Consider the following 20,982-nt stretch of genomic DNA (forward strand, 5'->3'; position numbering starts at 1 on the left):
AGCCACCCAGGCGCCCCTAAAAAGAGCCTTTTTAAAGATCCATGAAAACCTACATCTGTAATGAATTTCCTACATGTGCCTTTGGAACATATTCTGGGTATGTAGAGATAAAATCTCTTGTTTTAGAACCAAATGCCAGGAGACAAATCACGATAGTTGAGTGGAATCTAGAGGCTTGCCCAGGTAACTCTGGGGGGGGAACGCTGAATAATCAGCATCCTGTTCTAATTGTACTTATTAAAATTTTGAAAAGAGGAATTGAGAAAGCAATCCGTATTCTCAAATATTCGAGTATCTATCAGACCTGCTCTGGGTTACTATTTTTAAAATGATTACCAGGTTTTCTAAACACTTCAGGAAAAACAACTTAGCTAATTAAAACTAAGATGACCAACATATTGACCAATTTAAAATAGAGGGCAGGTACAACTAAGTTTTCCAAATGCCATTTTCTATGACTTGGAAAACAGAGTGGAAATTCTCTTTTTCCAGACATGTGTCAGTCTCTTCTTAAGCCTTCATACAATCAGAGGAGGTTACCATGCAGCTGTGCCCAATGCCAAAAAGCGGGGAGATGAGCATTGAGTTTGGCTCGATGGTCATAAACCATGTTCCTCCTGTTGACGTACCTCCGAAAAGGGGCTGGTCCAGAGATACTATAGTCGGGGGGATACTGCAGAGCTTCCCCAGAAAAGCCAGGAGCGAATAAGTATGAATGTCTTTTACATTAAAAAGATAGAGAAGCTAAGTCAGTTTCTCGGCTAGGTGAAAAATTGAATCTGTAAATACAGCCGTGCTAATTTGAAGTTCCATAATTGTTTGTGCCACGAGAATGTGTACATTTAAAAGGATTTTTAGAAGCAGTTCCCAGAAATGCCTCTGTTCAGAGCAGTATCGGTGATGGCATTTCCAGTCCATGGGGGTAGTATCAACTCAGCCCTCTTGATACGGGTTAATGGCAGGGAAGGGGGGGGGACCGTGTTGGGGTCATGAAATCATTTGGAAGAGGTGGAGGGTTGGAGAGTTATGACTGGAAACAAAATGCAGGGCAGTTTCTGGAAATAGGAAAAAGTAGTTTTTTGTTTTTTTTTTAAAAGATTTTATTTATTTATTTATTTGACAGAGAGAGATGACAAGTAGGCAGAGGCAGGCAGAGAGAGAGAGGAGGAAGCAGGCTCCCTGCTGAGCAGAGAGCCTGATGCGGGACTCGATCCCAGGACCCTGAGATCATGACCTGAGCTGAAGGCAGCCGCTTAACCCACTGAGCCACCCAGGCGCCCGGAAAAAGTAGTTTTTAGAAGAATCCAAAGCTTCTGGATTTTTGGAGTGTAACTGATCTTTTTCTAATGTCTTGAAGCTTCTTTCCACCTGTTGCCTTAATATCCAGGTGCTTTCTCAAAAGATCCCCCCAAATTATTTACCTAGAGCCCATCCCTGAAAGAAATTACTCAGTTTGTCATGGAGGGGGAAAAAAAAAACAAACAATAAAAAAAGTACCCAGGCATTAATGAGTTCACTGAGTAGCTGGGAACATTAGTCACAGTTTCCTCTTCTCGTCACCTGGGGCTGTGCCTTCAAAGCAGGTAACCAGCTTCATGATTTGAACAGGCTTGATAAGCTAGGTAGGTAAGGGGGCTGGTTTTCTCATACAGAGCAGCCCTGTTTGTTTGTGGAATGGACTACTTCAGTGAAAACTGGTTACATAGACATGTAGTTTAAGTAACTGTAGCGTAGACTCTGACTTAAAAGACCCAGTTCTTCCCACCTGCCCAGGGGTGGACCCTACGTGGACACCACTTTGCATACGCTCAGTCCAAAGAGCGTTTTAATTTCTCATCAAGCTGCCAGATTCTCCCGGTTGCCCTCATCAGCATATCTGACGGATTGCTGAATGGTCAGGGAGCTGCATAGTTGGGTTTGGACCACGTCACCTATAAATTTTCAAAAAAGTCTCGAGTAATTTCGCTTGCAAGGGGAGAAGACGGCTACTCTCCGTGGAGGTAGTTCAAACGAGCAAACTTGAACTTCGGAGTTTGGACCGTCCCCTTCTTTTTGACTTGTGGACAGATTTCTAGACCAGGCTGCTTGGTATTTATTGATTTATTGGTCCTGCTGTTAAATACACCCATCAACCTTCCTGTCTGGGGCCCCAGGAGTAGACACAAAGCTAGCGGAAGGAGCCGCTCCGGAAACGGAAGTGGGCAACAGTCCTTGTGTTGCCCGTGTAAAGGTGCCGGTCACCCACATCTTTGGGCTACGTGAGTGAGCTCAGCAGCTTGTCCCCCAGCAACCTGTGGCTGACCCGGGGCTGTCCTTTCCTCAACCTAGGAATACGGGTTGTCATGAAGTTCACTGTCCTTATCCTGTTTTCTGAATCCTGTCTCTGACGTGGTCCAGTGTAGATGCTTCTAGATGGCTGTTCTCTTTGAAATGTGCCCTGCCCTCTCGGCAGGACAGACCTCTCCTGGAACCCTGGTCTGTCTTCTCATCCTTTCAGTCTACTAAATTAGAAGTGTCCCCAGGGGGACTTCACCAGGGCAATAGCTTTTGACCTTTGGAGGGTAGAAGTGCCTGTGCTTGATGGGGGCCCGCCCCCCCCCCCCCGCATTTTCTCCCTCCCAGTGGGGCAGGTGGTTTTTGTCTGCTGCTGGATGCTGTCCAGGGCCTGATTGGTACTGTCCCCACCCCTACCCCCTCTCCTCCTCCAAGCCAGCCTTCTCTAACTGCTTTTTATTCTTGGCTCCAACTCTCACTGGTGACGTGAGTGCTTTTTCTGCTGCACATCCCTGCAAAACCGAGGCCCCGCATGCTCTCACTTAGAACTGCCTCACCTGACCTCACCACAGTGTGAGAGCTGAAGGTAAGCCCTGCCCCCATTTTGCCGGATCTTGGTGGACAGATAAAAAAAAAAGCTGCTCGGATACAATGACTCACAAATGCATGAAATGTTTGGATCGCCAGACTGCCAGAATTTCTCTTTCCTATTTCCTATTTGTAGTGATGACACGTTTCCTTTTTGTGACCTTTTTTTTTTTCTTAAAGAGAATAGCGTAGACCCTTGAAACATTTGCGGTTCTAATTGTTGTCACTATTTCTATTTGACAAGTTCCAGTACTTTCGAAATCATTGTATTCGGTTGTGCACTAGTGTCAATAAAATTGACATTTGTGAAGCAATTTCTGGCCTTTTTCTCCGGGTTTCGCTGGGTCTGGTGGAGTGTGGGGTGCACGGGTCTTTGTCTAACAGTGCTGCGTATTAAAAATGCCAGGATTTCCATGGAGGGATTTTTAAAACGCAAACTTCTTTAATCTTGCTCACATCTTCAAGTCTCGTTCTTCGGGGACTGTCGCACTGACCCATAGTCCCGTAGCGGGACATCTGCTTTTTTGCTGCTGTTCTGGGTGTGCTGGCTCTCCCCGCATGTGTTGGCGACACCCCTAGCTGGTCCAGCTGGGACAGGGCGGGGGCTGGTGGTTTTCCATGGTTGGTTCATGCCTGCTGTGATGTCAAGTTCACTACCCTCCATTCTAGGCCATCCCATCTTGTAATTTCAAAGTGGATATGGATGAATCCAGAGGGAGAGGGTAGCTGTCAAGAAAAACGGGGTATGCCTAGAAAACGGCACTTCACCTTCTCGCCGAGATCCTTGTCAGTGTGCGGAATAGCCTTGAGCTGAAACCGCATTTTGGAAAATGAGAAAGCGTTTTACATCGTCTTTCCTTAGAATGGTAACAGATGGCACCGCAGGCTCCTTGAACTTCGTCGACCCTCGCGCTAGCCCTAGCAAACCTGTGTTAGAATTAACAAATGTGTTCGGTGGAAACACGCAGGTAGAGTGTTTTTCCGAAACGTGCCGGTTGGCTTCCATGGGTTGAGGTTTGGAGACTCACAAAATTCTGTTGGCGAAACGTTGCACGTGCACACCCTCTCCTTTGGCTGACGTATAATGGGTAATGATACATTTTCCTATTATTTAATGTATCCTTTGCAGAGGAATCATTAATGACCTGTCACTTTTTGACTCATCAAGGGGAATTGTGATAATGTAATGACCTCCAGCTTTGCATGTGGTGCTAGTGTTTCTGTCCCAAACAGTGAGAGAGACCCGGAATGTCATCACCAGGTATAATAAGCTTGCTTCTGTTCTTGGTAGAATGGGGAGTTAGCTGCTCGTCCTTTCCTTTGCTGCGGGCCGTTGTTTCCAAGGCATAGTCTGTCCCGGTACATCAGCCATTTAGTTTCCTTTTAGAATAGCTCTATTTTTCTAGTCCTTTCTCATGTCTCCTGGTGGTAGAGACACTGTCTTTCTGGAATAATTCGTAGCTGCTCAGGCAGTAGTAAGGAGCTGAAGATCCTATTTGGGGATCCACTATGCTTCTACACATTCCCCGAGCAGAGTTCTCCGCCTTATTAATCACAGAACTCTGGCTCCACTGACTCATTCATACTACGTTATTTTTAGTAGGAAGGCAGCCGCAACTCACAGAAAAACTAGAAAATCGTGAAGCGCATTCGATGTGCAGAATGGTAGTCAAGGTTCTAAAGATTTGATTTGGGGGGAAAACGGAAAGTAGCGATCCGGTCCCAGAAAGAATTACTTTTTTTTTTTTTTTCTCTAATACTTCTCATCCCCAAATAGGCTCCCTGACTGGTAGCCCTCACCTTTCAGAGCTGTCCATCAACTCCCAGGGAGGAGCTGTGCCCGCCAGCGTGATCTTGTCTCCCAACCTGAGCCCCGACACCAAGCAGGCCTCCCCCTTGGTCAGCCCGCTGCTGAACGACCAGGCGTGCCCGCGCACCGACGACGAGGAGGAAGGCCGGAGAAAGGTGTGGGGACCCGCGTGCACACGCGTTGCTTTTTTTTTTTTTTTTTAAACTGCACTAGTATGCGTAACACTTGCCATGTTAACTGCTGGTAGCATGAGTACCTTCACAGTGTTGTGTGACTGTCCGTCTCCAGAACTTTGTCATCGTTCCTGACCGAGCCTGTCCCCATCCACCAGGAAATCTCCATCCATTTCCTTCCCCCAGCCCCCGGCAGTCACCATCCTGCTTTTTGTCTTTGTGGATTCAGCTGCTTCTCTGTCCTTCTGTGTCTGACGTTTCTTCCACGTGGCACAACGTCCTCAAGGGTCATCCACAGTGTAGCGTGGGACAGAGTCTCCCTTTTAAGGCTGAGTCCCATCCCATTGTGTGGGTAGAGCACAGTGTGCTTAGGCGCCTGTCTGTCGGGACAGGTGGGTCGCTCACTCCTTTTGGCTGTCTCCAGTGCTGTGGCCGGAAACATGGGCATCCAGGGGTCCCAAGTCTCCGATGCCAGTACTCTCGTGTGTATCCCCGGAGGTGGAATCGGGCACACTCTCGTGGAATCAGGCAAGATGGCTAGCAGCCAGGATTGCCTGTGGCCAGCTCACTGTAGACAGGTGCTTGCTCACCTAAGTGAAGGACTCCAGGGGACCGAGTCACAGTGGTGTCGCCAGCTGTTTTCTCTTCGTCCCCTTAGCTCAGCCACTGTGTATTTCCACGGACACTCAAGCTCCCATTTCCCATACACCGACACCACCAGACCCTGCTCCCCACAAAGGCCACTGCGGCTTCTCTTTCTTTTCCTGGAAGACGGCATTGCTCTGATATTTTACTAGTTGGTTAGAGACTCCAATGCCCCATCTTGAATGAATAGTCCTTCGCGGTGACGAACGTACTCATTAGAGGCCTTTGACTGCAGGTAAGATTTATGCGGAAGGAAAGGTTCCCAGGCTTTATCCCCATCATGGGAATCCATTCTCTTCTCTTAGCTCCTCACACAGAAAGGCAGACCAGTAAGAGCTTCTTGAGCGCTGAGCCCCGTGAACAGAAGATGGAAAATGAGCCATGTGTCGCGTTAATCAGGACATTCTTAGAGGCCTGTGCTCAAAGATTATTATGACGTCTTGTCTCTCCTGTGGGTTTTGCAGAGATTCCCAACGGACAAGGCATACTTCATTGCTAAGGAGGTATCCACCACCGAAAGGACGTACCTGAAGGACCTTGAGGTCATCACCTCGGTATGTGTCGCATTTCCCTTAGAGCATTCAGTTATCTCAGCACCCATGTAGCTTTCAGAGAGTTGCTGGATCTAATTAAATGTTGGGCTCTCTGAATTCAATTAAAAGGATTTGGTTCTGGGTTATAGAAATTAGACGGTAATAGTATATTTAATTTGGAACATGCTCTATTAAAAAATTTTACATTTGTGATTTTCAAGTGCAAAGAAAGGAAGTTCCTAACATGGAGAAAATTAAAACGAAACCTTTCTCTGCCTGCCTCGGCACCCAGGGCAGAGCAGTGTTCTGCCGGGCATCAAATGTAGCTCCTTCTGCTTGAGGGAGACCCCAGAGGTGAACAGAAGCCTCATTTTAGCCCTTGGTAAGAAATGGAGCCAAGTCAGCAAATCTGCCGGAAGCCTGCTTTTTGTTATTTTAATCAGTCCTGTTGAGTCTCGGAAAGAAATTCAAAGCACTGCAGGTATCTAGGATCCCTGGATTCTGGGGAAAAACTAGCCAGTGGAGGCCAGTGGGAAGGGCTTCTGTGCCTTTAGGGTGTGAATGGCCAGGGGCGGGGGAGGGGATGGCCCAAGCAGGTGCTCGAACAGGTGCTGGGCCTGGGGGAGGGGAGGGCGGGGACAGCTCTGCCTCCCGGCTGCAGGTCAAGTACCTACCTGTGTGAAGGTATTGGCTTCTCTCACTTGTCCTGCCTTCTTGGGGCTCAGCATCTTCACAAAGGCACAGCGATCCACGTTCCCACAGGATCGAAGCAGAGGGGGTGCCGTGGTCTAAATGAGTGGGGACCCAGTGAGTTGGCCAAAATGCCAGTCCTGATTGGAAGTAGCTGCCCACTTCAGAGATTTCTCTTGACCTCAACAATCCACCGGTAACAAGTTGTGGGCGGCCCTGAGAATGAGCTGGGGGCTTCTCACCCCGTCTGATGGAAGAAGGGGAAAGCAGTCAGGCCCAGGAGCCCCTCATGCTCCCGGGTGCCCCCAGATTTAGCAAGAAAGCCTTGTGTCCTCCGGGCCACCATTCACGTGTCCGCGCGTGTCCTCTTTTTGTTCCAGTGGTTTCAGAGCGCGGTGAGCAAAGAGGACGCCATGCCCGAAGCCTTGAAAAGTCTCATTTTCTCGAATTTTGAACCTTTGCACAAATTTCATACAAGTTTTCTCAAGGAAACCGAACAGCGACTAGCCCTGTGGTGAGCACAATTACGTTTAACCATGACACGCGTCCCCTCTCCTGGCTCCCTCCTGTTTTCCTGTCATTCCTTGTGCGCAGCTGTCATGCCCAAAGAGAAAAGCAAGAACCTGGCTTAAGGTGAGCCAACCTCAAGATGGTTTTCAGTTCAATTCTGTGTGCATTTAGGTGTCATCCTGGGTTTTTGTTCCCTTTGGCTTACAATTCTTTGGAACACGGGTTTTCTCTTGAGTAAGTGAAACTCACAACATAAAGATGGTAGTTCCTTCTGGAAAGCCAATGTGAGCTTTAAGGAGTAGAGTCATGTGGGGGGACTTTGCAGGTGTTGGCGGTAGTTCCCTGCGCTGGCCTTACAGTCCTTTGTGAAGCATCTGTATGTCTCACACGGTTTTCAGATTTATATGACATGGTGTTAAGTGCTTAGCAAAACATAGGGCCCCATGTACTGCCCACTTGCACGTTATATCCTACTCTAGGAGTTCATCTTTTTTTTTTCTTTTAAAGATTTTATTTATTTATTTGACAGAGAGAGATCACAAGTAGACAGAGAGGCAGGCAGAGAGAGAAAGGGAAGCAGGCTCCTTGCTGAGCAGAGAGCCTGATGCGGAGCTCGATCCCAGGACTCTGAGATCATGACCCGAGCCGAAGGCAGCGGCTTAACCCAGTGAGCCACCCAGGCGCCCTAGGAGTTCATCTTAAGGATGCATTTATAATGGGAGATGACATGACAAGAGATAGCTATATTAGAATTAAAAGATTGCAAATGATCTAAATGTCGATGGGTAGATTGGTTCAGAGTAACATAAAGTCTGTCCGTTTAATACCGAAGGAAACATTAATCTGGAAGGAAGAAGAGGGTCGTGCTAGAAGTCAGGAAGCACTCCGTGTCCCGTAGGAGGCAAAGGCCAGTATCCCCTTCCCTAAAATGGAACCTTTACAGAAAATTCTTCAGGTGTGCTTTTTGTTGTTCTTGTTTTTTAAGCCTGTTCTGTGTAGACACTCGGGGAGTTGACTGTCTACCAAACATGCATTTACAAATTCCAGAAAGAAATAGCAAGAGGCTTCTGTGTTTTTGGCAGAGGTGGCGCCGTTGTATTCTGTTTCCTCACTGTAGGGGACAATTTGCTTTAAAGTGTTCTCAGGGCGTTTAGTGACCGGGAGTGTGAGGGAGCAGTGGCTGAGGTGGTCTCGCCCCAGATGATCCCAGACAATGGGATTCAAGTGGCGGCTGACCAGGTCCGAGGGGCTGCTATCCTGTGTCGTGAAGGGAACATGCTTGGGAGTCGGGCTGTGTGTGTACTTGAAGACAACGCACACGCAGATGTTGCTCTACAACAGGAGGAGGCTGGAGGCTTGACCAAGATGGCCCCAGGGAGGGGAGCGCAGCCCGGACTGAGTGACGGCCTCACTGAAAATGGGGCAAGATTGGGAACCCCACTGGAGAGGTTTACTCTAGGTTGGTGGTGTGAATGTAAGAGAAAGGCCACTTGTCAAAATGAAAAAAAAGATCCTACAGGCTCTAATTTCTGATTTTACCTCCCAAAGTTTCCTTGGAAGCTTTTGGTTGCATTCTGCCCTAGCACGTTACCTCCTCATTCCTACAGAGCTCGACGATGCTTTCACAGGGGAGTCAAAGAACTTAGAGCTCTGGGGAAACCAAGCCACAGTTCCTTGTGTGGCCAGTGAGATGTGTGTTGAACAGTCTTAAGTCGTCCCGGAGGCTCAGACCATCTTGAGCACCTGGCAACTTCTGTCCACCTAAATGATGGCAGATGACCTTGGTAATGTTGGGGAGGTCACACACAGGAAATGCCACCAGTGGGACCCTGGCAGCCCAGCATCGTGGCCTCAGCTAGCTCCTGCCACCACAGAGAAGTTAGGAATAAGTGGCATGCTCTTGGATTTATCCTTGACCTTCAGTTTTTAGTATCCAGCCCTTAACTGTGAAAGAAGAGCCAATTCTTAAAAAGCGGCTGCTATCCCATGTTTCCCAGAGGATTTCCAGTGGGGTTTCTTTCAAAGATCTGTAATGTTATTCATGTTTTACATACAAAAGACTCAAAGCTAGAGAGAGAACAGATCGTCGATAAGCCACTCAAGGGCACACTGTGTCCTTGCCACTCTGGACCCAAACCAGACTGGTGACGTTTATCAGGAATCCGTGGAAAAGTCTGCTGTTGAGTTCGGCTAATCATTTCCTCAAGGGCGTGCTGAGGAAGACCTGCTTGGCGGGGGGTTCCGGGCAGAAAGGCTGCGTGAATGAGTGTGAGAAGATAGAATAACACGGAGAGGACCCGGCGTCCGTCTCTAGCTCGCAACATTGGCTGCTCCTTCCAGTCACCTGGAACCTTTAACAAAAATCTCCACCACCGGCCAGAACCCCAGACCGGTTATGTTGAAATCTCCTAGAGGTAGGACCTGAGCACCAGCAGTTCCTGAAGCTTCACAGGTGATTCCAGTATGTCACCAAGGGCAGGAACCCTTGTCCTGAGTGTCCTAGACATAAAGAAGGCCAGAGAATGAAAAACGAAACCTTCCAGGCTCAGGCCTCCTTCAGCACACTGGGCCCAATTCTGAGTTTCACCTTTGACATTTTGAGTTTTACATTTAATAATAAGAGAAGGCATTTCATTAAAAAAGAAAAAGTGTTGGAACCATGGGCATTTGTCCTAGAAGAGAGAAGATTGTAGAATACACGTTGGCTCTCTTTCAGCTGGTCACATGGAAAAGGGAGTGAGCGTCGTCTTCACTGTACCAGAGCAGGAAATTTAAACAGGACGTTTCCAAAGAGGCATGTCGTGTCTAAATATAGAGAAGGATTTCCTAACGCTGACGCTTAGCCGTGAGAGACTGCCTTATGAGGCGGTGAACTCCCCCAGCCCGGGGTTTCGTGAGCAGAGGCTGACCGTTTTTAGAAGGCATTTATCTATTAGGAGAAACCCCAAACCCGGCCAGTGCCTCAAGGTCACCTTGGGGGCCGGGGTGGGGGGTGAGTTTCGAAAAAATAGATCCCCCCGTCCTGGTGCAGCTCTGCTGAATCAGAACATTGGAAGGAGTCCCAGAAACGTGTGTTTCTAAAGCACTTCTTGAGGAGACTGAGAAATTCCTTTTCTGGAGCCACTGGTAGGGAGTTCCTCTGACAAACTAGGATTCTCGGAATCTTTGCTTTGCGGTTTGGTTATGGCTCCTGGGAACGTGTGCACGCACAGGCGCGCGAGGGGACAAGCGAGCCTGGTGTCCGAGTGTGAGTCTCTGCCCGCGGGGGGCTCTCGGTCTTGGGGGCAGGAGGCAGACTTGGAGGAGGAGGAGGGCCAGCCCCCTCGTCGGTGAGTGGGCCGTGTCCCTTGTGGGCGCCCAGGCCTCGTTGGCACGTTCTGCCTGGAACGACCTCTGGGCCCTTGGTGCCTACACAGCAGAGGCAGCCCGGGAGTGAATGTATTTAAGAAAAGTGGACCATGGGGAGGTTTTTAATTAAGGAAGGAGCTCACACTGCGGTCCTGACCGACAGGCCACGGAGAAGCAGGTGCAGAGAGATATGCGTGCACGGGAAACCCCGGGCTGGCTGGCGCCGACGGGGACGGCTGTGTCCTGACTTGGGTCCACACTCACGGGAACACCACCAGCTGTCTCTGTCCAGCTGCCTGTGGCCGTTGCAGAGCTCCAGGCCTCCGCTGTCCGGTGTGCAGTGTGGTCTCCGGCTCGCAGGGCTGTCCCTCGGACTAAAGGAGAGGGTACATGGGAAGGGCTTCGAGTTCTACCCCATCCAAGGGGGCCGGGAGGGGGAGCGGATCATTTTTTTAAATTAACTTTATTTTGAAATAGTTTTAGATTTCGAGAGAAGTTGCCGCAAAAGAGTTTTCTGCGTTAGCCTTCATGCCTGCCTTTCCCTCCATGTCAGCTGCTTCTGTCTGTCCGAACTCAGTAACTCCCGTAGCTGAGTTACCATCAGCCAAACTGCAGACTTTATTCAATGACACTATTTTACGTTAAGATTTTATTTATTTATTTAACAGAGACAGAGAGCACAAGTAGAGGGAGGGGCAGAGAGAGGGAGAAGCAGGCTTCCCGCTGAGCAGGGAACCCAATGTGGGGCTCCATCCCAGGACCCTGAGATCATGACCCGAGCCGAAGGCAGTCACTTAACAGACGGAGCCTCCCAGACGCCCCCCAGTGATACTGTTTTAAGTGACTGTTGTTAATGGGGGAAAAAGATCCTAAGTTTACTGCACACCTAAAATTCCCCCAAATTTCATACTGCAGTGACAGCCACCAGGCTTTTCCTGTGCAGTTCTGTGTAGCTTGTCCCTATGGTTCCATCAGCCATGGGAGGCCTTAGGGCAGACGAATTACCAGGACACTTTCCTGCACAAGGAGGCTGAACTCCTTGCTCAGTAAACGCACCTGTCCGTGTCTAAATGCTACGTTCTCCTGACATGACGCCCCCAAGGGGAGGAATCCTGGCCAAAGCCCAGGCTACTCTGTGTCTCCAGAAACAAGGAAACCGGTTTGGTGACTTGTGAAAACATCCAGAATGCTTTTCTTTTTTGAAAGTCAGAATGTTCTACTTGGCTGTTCAAAAGCGTTCAGAGACAGCCGCTCACAACCTTTGGCTTTCAGAGCAGAGTTTCCCAAATTTGAGCCCAGAAATGCCTCGCAGGCACCGAGCACACATTGGCCAACTTGATCCCCAGAGATGGATGAAGACCCGGGGTGCTGGGGTCTGGGGGACAGTCCTGCGGGGGGGGCACTTGGGATAGGCTGTGGGTGCACGTGGTTCTCCAGAGGGATCAGCTGCGTGCATTAGGAGAAGCTTGGAGTAGATTCCCGTAGAAGGGATGCAGGGGTCTAGCTAGGAGGGTGGAGAGACCAGAGGTGGAGATGTCACAGAGCAGGCAAGTGGGCCTCGTGGGACTAAAGGTGAAAGGAAGGGAGAGGCCCCGAGAGCTTGGATCCTGGGTCCCTGGGAGGATGCTCATGAATTTGAGAAATGGAAAGAAGAAAGAACGATGAGTTAGCTTTGGGGCACAGCAGTTCTGATGGGTCAACAATGAAGTCCTACCAGCAGTTGGAAACGCAGGTCTCGGGCTTGGAATGGAAATCGGGTGCAGGTCTGGATCGGGACATTATCCACAAGAAGAATTCCATCTTGTAAGGAAGAATGGTGAGACAGAGGAGAGCCAGAGACAGAACTGTAATAAATAGCCCGTTTTTGGCAGCCTTTCATAAATGTGCCGCTTATGGCTGAGCCAGAGCCAGTGAAGGAACATAAAGAAGCCACCAGAGATTGGCGAGGGGGACGGGAAATGGGCAAGGGGGAGTGGGGGGGTCCCAGAGGAGAGCATGTCTGGAGAGTGGCCGGGCGCACAGAGTGCGTTCAGTAAGGGCAGGAGCAGGCTTGGACCCTAGGAAGTCGAGAGACGAGGAGGGGGTCCATTCAGAGCAGAAAGGAAGCTTCTCTGTCGGGTGGGGACCCTCCTGCAGACAGTGATCGGGAATTCCACATGTGGAGCCGTGTTGTCTCACGAGGACACTCCAGTGGCAGAAACGGAGTGGGGCTGACCAGGGGCGGGTCAGAGAATGGTTTAGAGCAGTACCTTCCCCCAGAGTGGCACATCTTCACGGTGGCATCACGGTGGACAGTCAACAAACAAAAACAAATAAAAACTCATCATCCCAGCTCTTGGAAGCTGGGTATCGTTAAAAGAAAAGCCTAGGAATTCCTCAAGAAATTAAATACTGCATTACCACGTGACCCTGCAGGGCCACTCCTAGGCTCCTAGGCGGGTATTTGAAAGACTTGAGAGGACCCTCCTTCTGCCGCCACGTTCGCAGCCTCATTATCACAGTGGCCAAAAGCCCCGGGAGCAGCCCAGGGCCCGCTGACAGGTGTGTGGATAAACAGAATGTGGTACGTCGTCCAATGGGATTTTGTCCTTAAAAAGGAAGGACGTTCGGACACCTGCTGCAGCACCAGGGACGCGTAAGGACCGGCTAAGCGAGACACCAGCCGGGCCGGACCCTGTATGATGCCACTTAGGAGAGACCCGGAGGAATCAGATGTCTAGAGACGAAGATAAGAGGGTGGTTACTGGGGTCCGGGGTGAGGGCAGCAGAGAGCCTGTGTTTCACCGCAGAGCTGGAGTCCCCGCCGACTGCGATGAAACGTGGGGATGGACGGCACCCGCCCAGCGCGGGGAACGTCCTTAGAGCCACCAAACCGCTAGTACACCTAGGAAATGGTGAAGACGGCAAACTGCCTGCATGTGCTTTTTTTTTTTTTTTTTTTAAGATTTTATTTATTTGTTTGACAGACAGAGATCACAAGTAGGCAGAGAAGCAGACAGAGAGAGAGGAGGAAGCAGGCTCCCTGCTGAGCAGAGAGCCCGATACGGGGCTCGATCCCAGGACCCTGGGATCATGACCTGTGCCAAAAGCAGAGGCTTTAACCCACTGAGTCCCCCAGGCGCCCCATGTATGTACCTTTTACCACCAGATTTTTAAAAAGAGAAAAAGAAAATCCTAAGTCGTCCAGTGCAGGCTAGGAGTAGAAGCTTCAAAACGGTGTCTTGGCCACGAGGGATGGAGCCCGTGTTGTCACCCTGTGGGCTGCCCTGGCGCATCCCTGAGTCACGCGGTTTGAACCAGGCAGTGGCAGGTGAGCACAGGAAGTGGGCGTGGGTGCCGCTTGGGTTACCTTCGATCTGAGCCTGAGCCCGAGCATCCGCAGCCGGCTGCAGGGGGCTAAACTGCCCCGAGGATGTCCCTTTAGAGCCGAGATCGTGGGGCGCCTGGGTGGCTCTGCCGGCTGGGCGTGTGCCTTCGGCTTAGGTCGTGATTCCAGGGTTCCGGGATTGAGTCCCACGTCGGACTCCCTGCTCAGCGGGGAGTCTGCTTCTCCCTCTCCCTCTGCCTGCTGCTTCCCCTGCTTATGCTCACCCCCCCTCTCTCTCTCCGACAAATAACATTTTTATTAAAATAAAGCTGAAATCGTACTTGAGCCGAATGCTGAGTGCTTCCACATTGAGAACGCAGCCAAGGGCACGGTGCAGTCTCTACCTTCCTCATTCCTGGAGGCTCTTCCGTCTCCCGGTATTGCTTCCCTGCGTTGCCCCACTGCTCTGTGTGGTCCGCGGGGCTTGATCCTCAACCCCTGGGAAGCAACAGCAGACTTCTCAGCTTTCGTAACTGTCCCAGAAGGGGTGAGGTGGGCGATCGTGCCAGCCGGTCAGACACCACACGCTTCCCCTGGGGGGGGACACCTGCTGTGTGTGGTACAGCGTGTCGCTTCTCCGGCCTGTGTGTGAACTTGGGACTGTGTTGGGAGATGCTAGAAAGGATGTCCAGAGGCTGGACAGCCCGTGTTCCTGAGCTCACCACACACCTGAGCTTCCTGTAAACAGGGCGGGCAGGGACACCGTCTTGCCGGGGTGGTGGGGGGCTTCCTGCCTTCCTCCCTCTGCTCCTCAGAAAGGTCACTGTCCCTGGAGCCAGAGCGGTGTCCCCCAGTATCCTCTCCTCGGGTGCTGGATGTAGGTGTTCGAACCGGGCCTGAACACGTGCCACGTTCCGTACGTGTGTGTACATGGACATTCCCCTCCACACCCACCCTCCTCTCCCCTGCGAGAGTCGGTTTCTCCATGCCTCATCCCTGTACTGTCAGAGGCTACTGGTCGCTGCCCACGGAAAGGCCAGCTTCGCCCATGCAAGTTTTTGTTTAAGATTTTTTTTTATTTTTTGGACAAGAGAGTGAGACAGCTAGAGAGGGAACACAAGCAGGGGGAGTGGGAGAGGGAAAAGCAGGCTTCCCACCAGGCAGGGAGCCCGACACGGCCTGACAGGGATCCCAGGACCCTGGGATCACGACCCGAGCTGAAAGCAGATAACTTAACGACCGAGCCACCCCGGGCACCCCTCGCCCATGCAATTTACAGGACTCCCGATCTTTGGTTCCCCCAGAGTAGACCTCTGTAGGGTCTACTGTCACGTGCACATAAGGAAAGGATCTGATTTCTAGATTGTTTCCCAACATCAAAATACTTGTAAAGGTTGACTACAGACGACGCCTATAATTATTTCATGGAATAATAATTACCGTCCCACAAGCTTGATTCACGGTTGCCTAATCCTTTCCAGACACGGTCGGTCCCATGTGGAGGTCTGCGGGATGTTTACTAGGGACAATGAAAACTGTTACCCTTCGTTTAGAGTAAAATTAGCTGCAGTGCCTTTTCGTGGAACATTCTCGTGTGATGTAGCCCACGGCCTCATGGGCTGTCAGTGCTCCCAGCAGGGGCGAATCAGGCTGTGAGCAGGAAGTCTGGGTTACAACCCTGTGAATCAGGAACCCTGGGACAGGCTTTGTTCCAGCAAAGTCAGCTCATGGCATTGATTTTTCTACCTGTGAAACAGCCCATGCAGAGGCCTCTGTCCTCCGCATCTTCCGTCTCCGAGGTTCCAAGACGGTAACTAGCCTCCTTACATCACTGGCCCGTCCCCACCTGGCATCTCTGTTCCTTACACACATGCCTGGGCACACAGCCAGCCATTCCTGTGCCACTTTGTCTAGACTGGAACTTGAGAGTGATGACGGCCTGGTCAGATGAATGATTTCTTGTTTGCCAATGGCTTCACCCATTTTTGTTGTGGATTTTTTTTTTTTTTTAAGATTTTATTTATTTGAGCGTGAGAGAGATTGAGAGAATGACTAGCAGGGCAGAGGCAGAGGGAGAGAAGCAGGCTCCCTGCTGAGCAGAGAGCCCGATGTGGGCCTCGATCTGGGGACCCTTAGATCCTGACCTCAGCCAAAGGTAGGCGCTTAACCGACTGAGCCACCCAGGAGCCCTTTATTTTGTTTTCAAATCTTTTTGTGCCTCATCTTCCTCAAACACTTGGACGGTTTGCAATTGGAAGACAATATAAGAAAAGGACAAAGGCAGGTTATAAAGCTGCATTGTCCATCGTCCAGTGTGACAGCGGCTCGCCATGTACAGTGATCTAAATTTAAAATTTACAGTAAATTAAAAATCGTTTTCTCAGTAACACTGGCCACATTTCAAGAGTTCATTGGCCATGTGTGGCTACTGTGTTTCATAGAAGATATAAAACACATTTTAGGGGCACCTGAGTGGCTCAGTCAGTTGAGCATCTTATTCTTTTTTTTCTTTTTTAAAATATTTTATTTATTTGTTTGTCATAGAGAGAGCGCACAAGCAGGGAGAGATGCAAGCTGAGGGAGAAGCAGGCTTCCTGCTGAGCAGGGAGCCCGATGTGGGGCTCCATCCCAGGACCCTGGGATCATGACCTGAGCTGAAGGTAGACACTTAATGACTGAGCCCCCCGCAAGGAATCCCAAGCATCTTATTGTTGATTTTGGCTCAGGTCATGACTTCAGAGCCATGGGATCAAACCCCGCAGCAAGTTTCACGCTCAGCATCAAGTCCGCGTGAGATCCGCGCCCTCTCCCCCTGCCCCTCCCGCTGCTGTCCCGCTGCTCTCTCTCTCTCTGTCTCAATAAAATCTTAAAAGAATTTTTTTTGCATCATCACAAAAAATGATTGGACAATATTGGGCTGAAAAATGAGTAAGAAATAGTACTTGTTACTACAACAAACCCAGGGCCTGGGACACAAGAATTGCTCAAAATACCTGCCGAATGCATGAAAATGTCTTGATTTTGTCCAGGGTAAAGACTGATCTTTCATAAAGCAGAGGGAGGCCTGGCAAGTGAGGAAGGTCGGTGCCTTTATAAAGTCTCATTCACGTGCAGAGTTCGTGGCATCAAACTCTTCAGGTACCTTGTACCACTGAAAACTGGCATTAGTGATAAAAATTTAAACGCCCACCCAGCTTTTCCCCTTTGATCTTCAAAAACAGGTTGGCAGACTATGACCCATGGCCAGATCTCTTCTGCCGCCTGTTCTTGTTAATAAAGTTTTTTTTTTTTTAATTTATTTATTTGACAGAGAGAGATCACAAGTAGACGGAGAGGCAGGCAGAGAGTGAGAGAGGGAAGCAGGCTCCCTGCTGAGCAGAGAGCCCGATGCGGGACTCGATCCCAGGACCCTGAGATCATGACCTGAGCCGAAGGCAGCGACTTAATCCACTGAGCCACCCAGGCGCCCCTTGTTAATAAAGTTTTATTGGAACTTAGCCACGCCCATTCTTTTACCCATTGTCTGTGGCCTCTTTTCCCAGTTAAATACTCATGACACAGACTGTACGGGCCACAGAGCCCAAGATACTTACTGTCTGACCCTCTACCGAAGAAGCTTGTCGCCCATGTTGAAAACACTTCCCCAAGTGTAGGTGTTATTCCTGTTCTATGTTTGGGGAAAATGAGGCTTAGAGAGGTTGAGAGCCCTCGTACACAGCCTGTAAGTGACAGACGCACAACTTGAACTTGGGTGTGATCTGGCCCGCGGCTTATGCCTCTGCAGCTGTGCTGACAAAGTACAAGACTTTCCGCCTGGAAAGGGGCTAGGGGTGAATCCGCCATGGATGGTTCATGCTTCAGTGTGTGGGGTGCCCTGGGCCACTCAGTGGGAACCCGCCGGAGCCCCGTCCAGCACCTGTTGTCCCCAACTCTTTTTTTTTTTTTTTTTTTTTTAAAGATTTTATTTATTTATTTGACAGAGAGAGATCACAAGCAGACAGAGAGGGAGATAGAGGGAAGCAGGCTCCCTGCTGAGCAGAGAGCCCGATGCGGGACTCGATCCCAGGACCCCGAGATCATGACCTGAGCCGAAGGCAGCGACTTAACCCACTGAGCCACACAGGCGCCCCTGTTGTCCCCAACTCTTGCATCCATCCTTCTGCTCCTGGCTTTGGGAGGTCAGCTCTGCTCCCCAAGAGCCCCTTCTCCTCTGCCTACCCCCCGTGATATGTGTCTTCTCGAAAGTGGCAGGAAGTATTTGGCATCTGGTTGACCCTGGCCCACTGGTGCCTTTGTCTGCAGTAGGATCCCCATTAGATCTCAAATCTGCAAAAATGGATTTCGATTTTTTTCTGATCTACCAAGAGACTTGCTAAGGTGACATGGCCACTGTGGGCATAGTAATAGCAGAGGTGATCCTGTAGAAGTTAGCCTTGCCACATGTCCTCAGAGCCTCTCTGGCCACCCCCAAGGGATCACAGTAGAAACAAGAGCACTGGTAAGACCTACCAGCGTGTTTCTGAGCCCTAACCCGCCTTGTTTCAGAGGCAGGTTGGGACAAGGGGACCGAGCCTCAGTCGGCAGGAGGAATAGCCCGGCCGGCTTGCAGAGTTATTGCTGGACTTGACCCAGGCAGCGTGGCTTCCCAGTCCTACCCTCCCCATCTCGCTGAACTGCTGCTTGACCCTCCCACTTAACCTGCTGACCCAGCCTTCTGCCCTCTCTCTCTAGAATTTGAATCTAGAATCTGAATCAGGCCCGAGGTGCGTGGAACCGAGAGCAGAGGGCATGGTCTCTTGGCCTCTGCTTGGCTCTAGTTTAGGTCACCAGAGATATCAAGGCCATTATAGTCTGAGACAAGGCTCTTGCTAAGTGTTAGGAACACTTTTATTTTATCCCTTTGATTTAAAAAGTGTAAGCTGGGGACGCCTGAGTGGCTCAGTGGGTTAGGCCGCTGCCTTCAGCTCAGGTCATGATCCCAGAGTTCTGGGATCGAGTCCCGCATCGGGCTCCTTGCTTGGCAGGGAGCCTGCTTCTCCCTCTGCCTCTGCCTGCCTCTCTGTCTGCCTGTGCTCACTCGCTCTCTCTCCCTCTGTCTCTGACAAATAAATAAATAAATCTTTAATAAATAAATAAATAAATAAATAAATAAATCTTTAAAAAATAAAAATATATAAAAATAAAAAGTGTAAGCTGCTTGCCGATGTCTTTGGTGAGTTTTGGCCAACGTAAATCAAATGTTTCCTGTGTTCCTGTTAAACACTGTTCGTGTACCGTGTCATTTAATCTTCACAAGAACATCACCAGGTTGATACTGTTTTTTCCTTATCTCACAGGTCAGGAAATGAGGGCCAGAGAGGGTGAGCTACTGGGTAGATGTCACACAGCTAGCTAAGGGCACAGCTGGTTTTGGAAACCAGTCTGTCTGACTGACATTATGCTTCAGCATCAGCAGCTTTAGGCCTAACATTTAGAAGGAGAGAACTCCAAAGAAGCAGGTTGACTGTTGTAGCATGAGAACAGCTTCTGGATCCCAGGAAACCCCAGCCCTGCCCGCTGCCTGTTACCCTGTGCTACCCACAGTGCTCAGGCCATTCCTGGCCACACGCTTACACGCTCGCGCACAGATGTGTGGATGGGGCGAAGATATTTCGCATCCCTTTTCCTTCCCAGTCACACACGGGGGCTTTGGTGGCTGAGGCCATCTCCCCACTTCAGGGCCTCGAGCCGTGTGCACATGAATCCCTCTGTCAGCTGACTGGACCAGGATCAAGCTTTCGTGGATTCAACAAACACAGACTGCATCCCTGCCGCAGCTCAGTCCCTCTTCTTGGTGTTCAGCAAACAAAACATGGTGCATTCCCCTTTCTTCATTCTGGTTTCATCCTTCACTCTGCTCTCTGTGGAGGAGGCAGCCAGACCAGGAGGCAGCCTGATAAGATATGAAAAGGGGAAAGGGACATCTGAGGGGAGCGCAAGAGCTCCTGCTCCATTTTCTACTTGGGCCAAGCCCAGAGATGCACGGGCATCTGACCCTTTTCCCAGAACAGAAGTCCCCGTCCATATTCTGGAGGTGTTAAATACCATGACGGCTTTAAGACGGGCAACATGTGTACCATAAAGCACCTCGCATTTCTTGCAACATCTTTCCAAACATTTTCCCTTAGATTGTCTCGTCGGACCATCGAAACAATCCTGTGGAATTAGGCCCGCCTTCCCCTCCCTATGGAAAATGAGGCTTTGAGAGTTGGTCGGGATACAACTAGTTAGGACGGCACCTCACTTCTTGATTTCGCTGGAGCCCATGAACCTGGGGCAGGAGAGGTAGCTATAGGCCTCGTCCCTGTTCTCTCCAGAGCGATGTTCTCGGGTGGGACTTCTGGCAGTGATGGATTTGTGCTGTGTCTGCAATGCTCGGTAGCGGCCACTAGACACATGTGGCTACAGACCATGTCAAACAGCCTAGTGTGGCTGATTTCATGGTTAGTAGAGGTGAGATTTAAACAGCCACATGCAGACGTGCAGATACTGTCCAGGGCAGCACAGTTCTCGAGGCTTTGAAGGGGAGGGAGCTTGGGAGAGGGAAACAGAAGGATACTGTCGTCTGTTCCCATCGTGACCCAACGTCCACTTGCCCGGAATTCAGAATCTCTGAGGTTAGCTGTCAAAAAGCAAGACTCCGGGTGCTTCTCTGAGCCCTGTACTCCCCGCTTCACCCACACTGGGGCTACTTCTTCCATGTAAGAGCTTTTATTCGAAGATTTTTCTTTGGTTGAAAGAATAAGATGATGCAAGAAAGGGTTTAAAGTCATTGTTCTCAGAGTGAAACTCATGGGGGACAAGGCAATGTGGTCTACCTAGAAAACTGCTTGGAAGCTTAAACAGTGGAAGAAAAATGAGAAAAATTAGCCTAAACAGTGAGAAAAAATCTGTGTGGGGGGTTTACCCATACACTGTGCGGGGGGATCGCTTGTATGCTTATTTTTTTTAGTTTAAATTTTTATGCTTGTTTCAAAGCCAAGAAGGACACACAGGGGACCCTGGGATTTCATTATATTCTCTCCCAGCTGGCTTTCCAGTGTCCGCTGGGCTTCCAGGGGTGGT

The 20,982-nt window shown here is 50.1% G+C and overlaps 1 protein-coding gene across 3 annotated transcripts in view; it reads left to right on the forward strand.

Moving 5' to 3' along the window:
• FARP1 (FERM, ARH/RhoGEF and pleckstrin domain protein 1) overlaps positions 1-20,982 on the forward strand; it is a 276,295-nt gene that overhangs the window by 226,931 nt on the left and 28,382 nt on the right. For 2 of the 3 annotated variants that reach the window (XM_044249990.1, XM_044249989.1), the window contains 3 exons: positions 4,640-4,827; positions 5,955-6,044; positions 7,094-7,227. In XM_044249990.1, coding sequence (XP_044105925.1) covers positions 4,640-4,827; positions 5,955-6,044; positions 7,094-7,227 — 412 coding nt within the window. The remainder of the gene's footprint in view (positions 1-4,639; positions 4,828-5,954; positions 6,045-7,093; positions 7,228-20,982) is intronic. The other variant, XM_044249991.1, reaches the window with a different exon arrangement.

Source organism: Neovison vison, chromosome 5, assembly GCF_020171115.1.
Source record: "Neovison vison isolate M4711 chromosome 5, ASM_NN_V1, whole genome shotgun sequence".
Lineage (NCBI taxonomy): Eukaryota > Metazoa > Chordata > Mammalia > Carnivora > Mustelidae > Neogale > Neogale vison.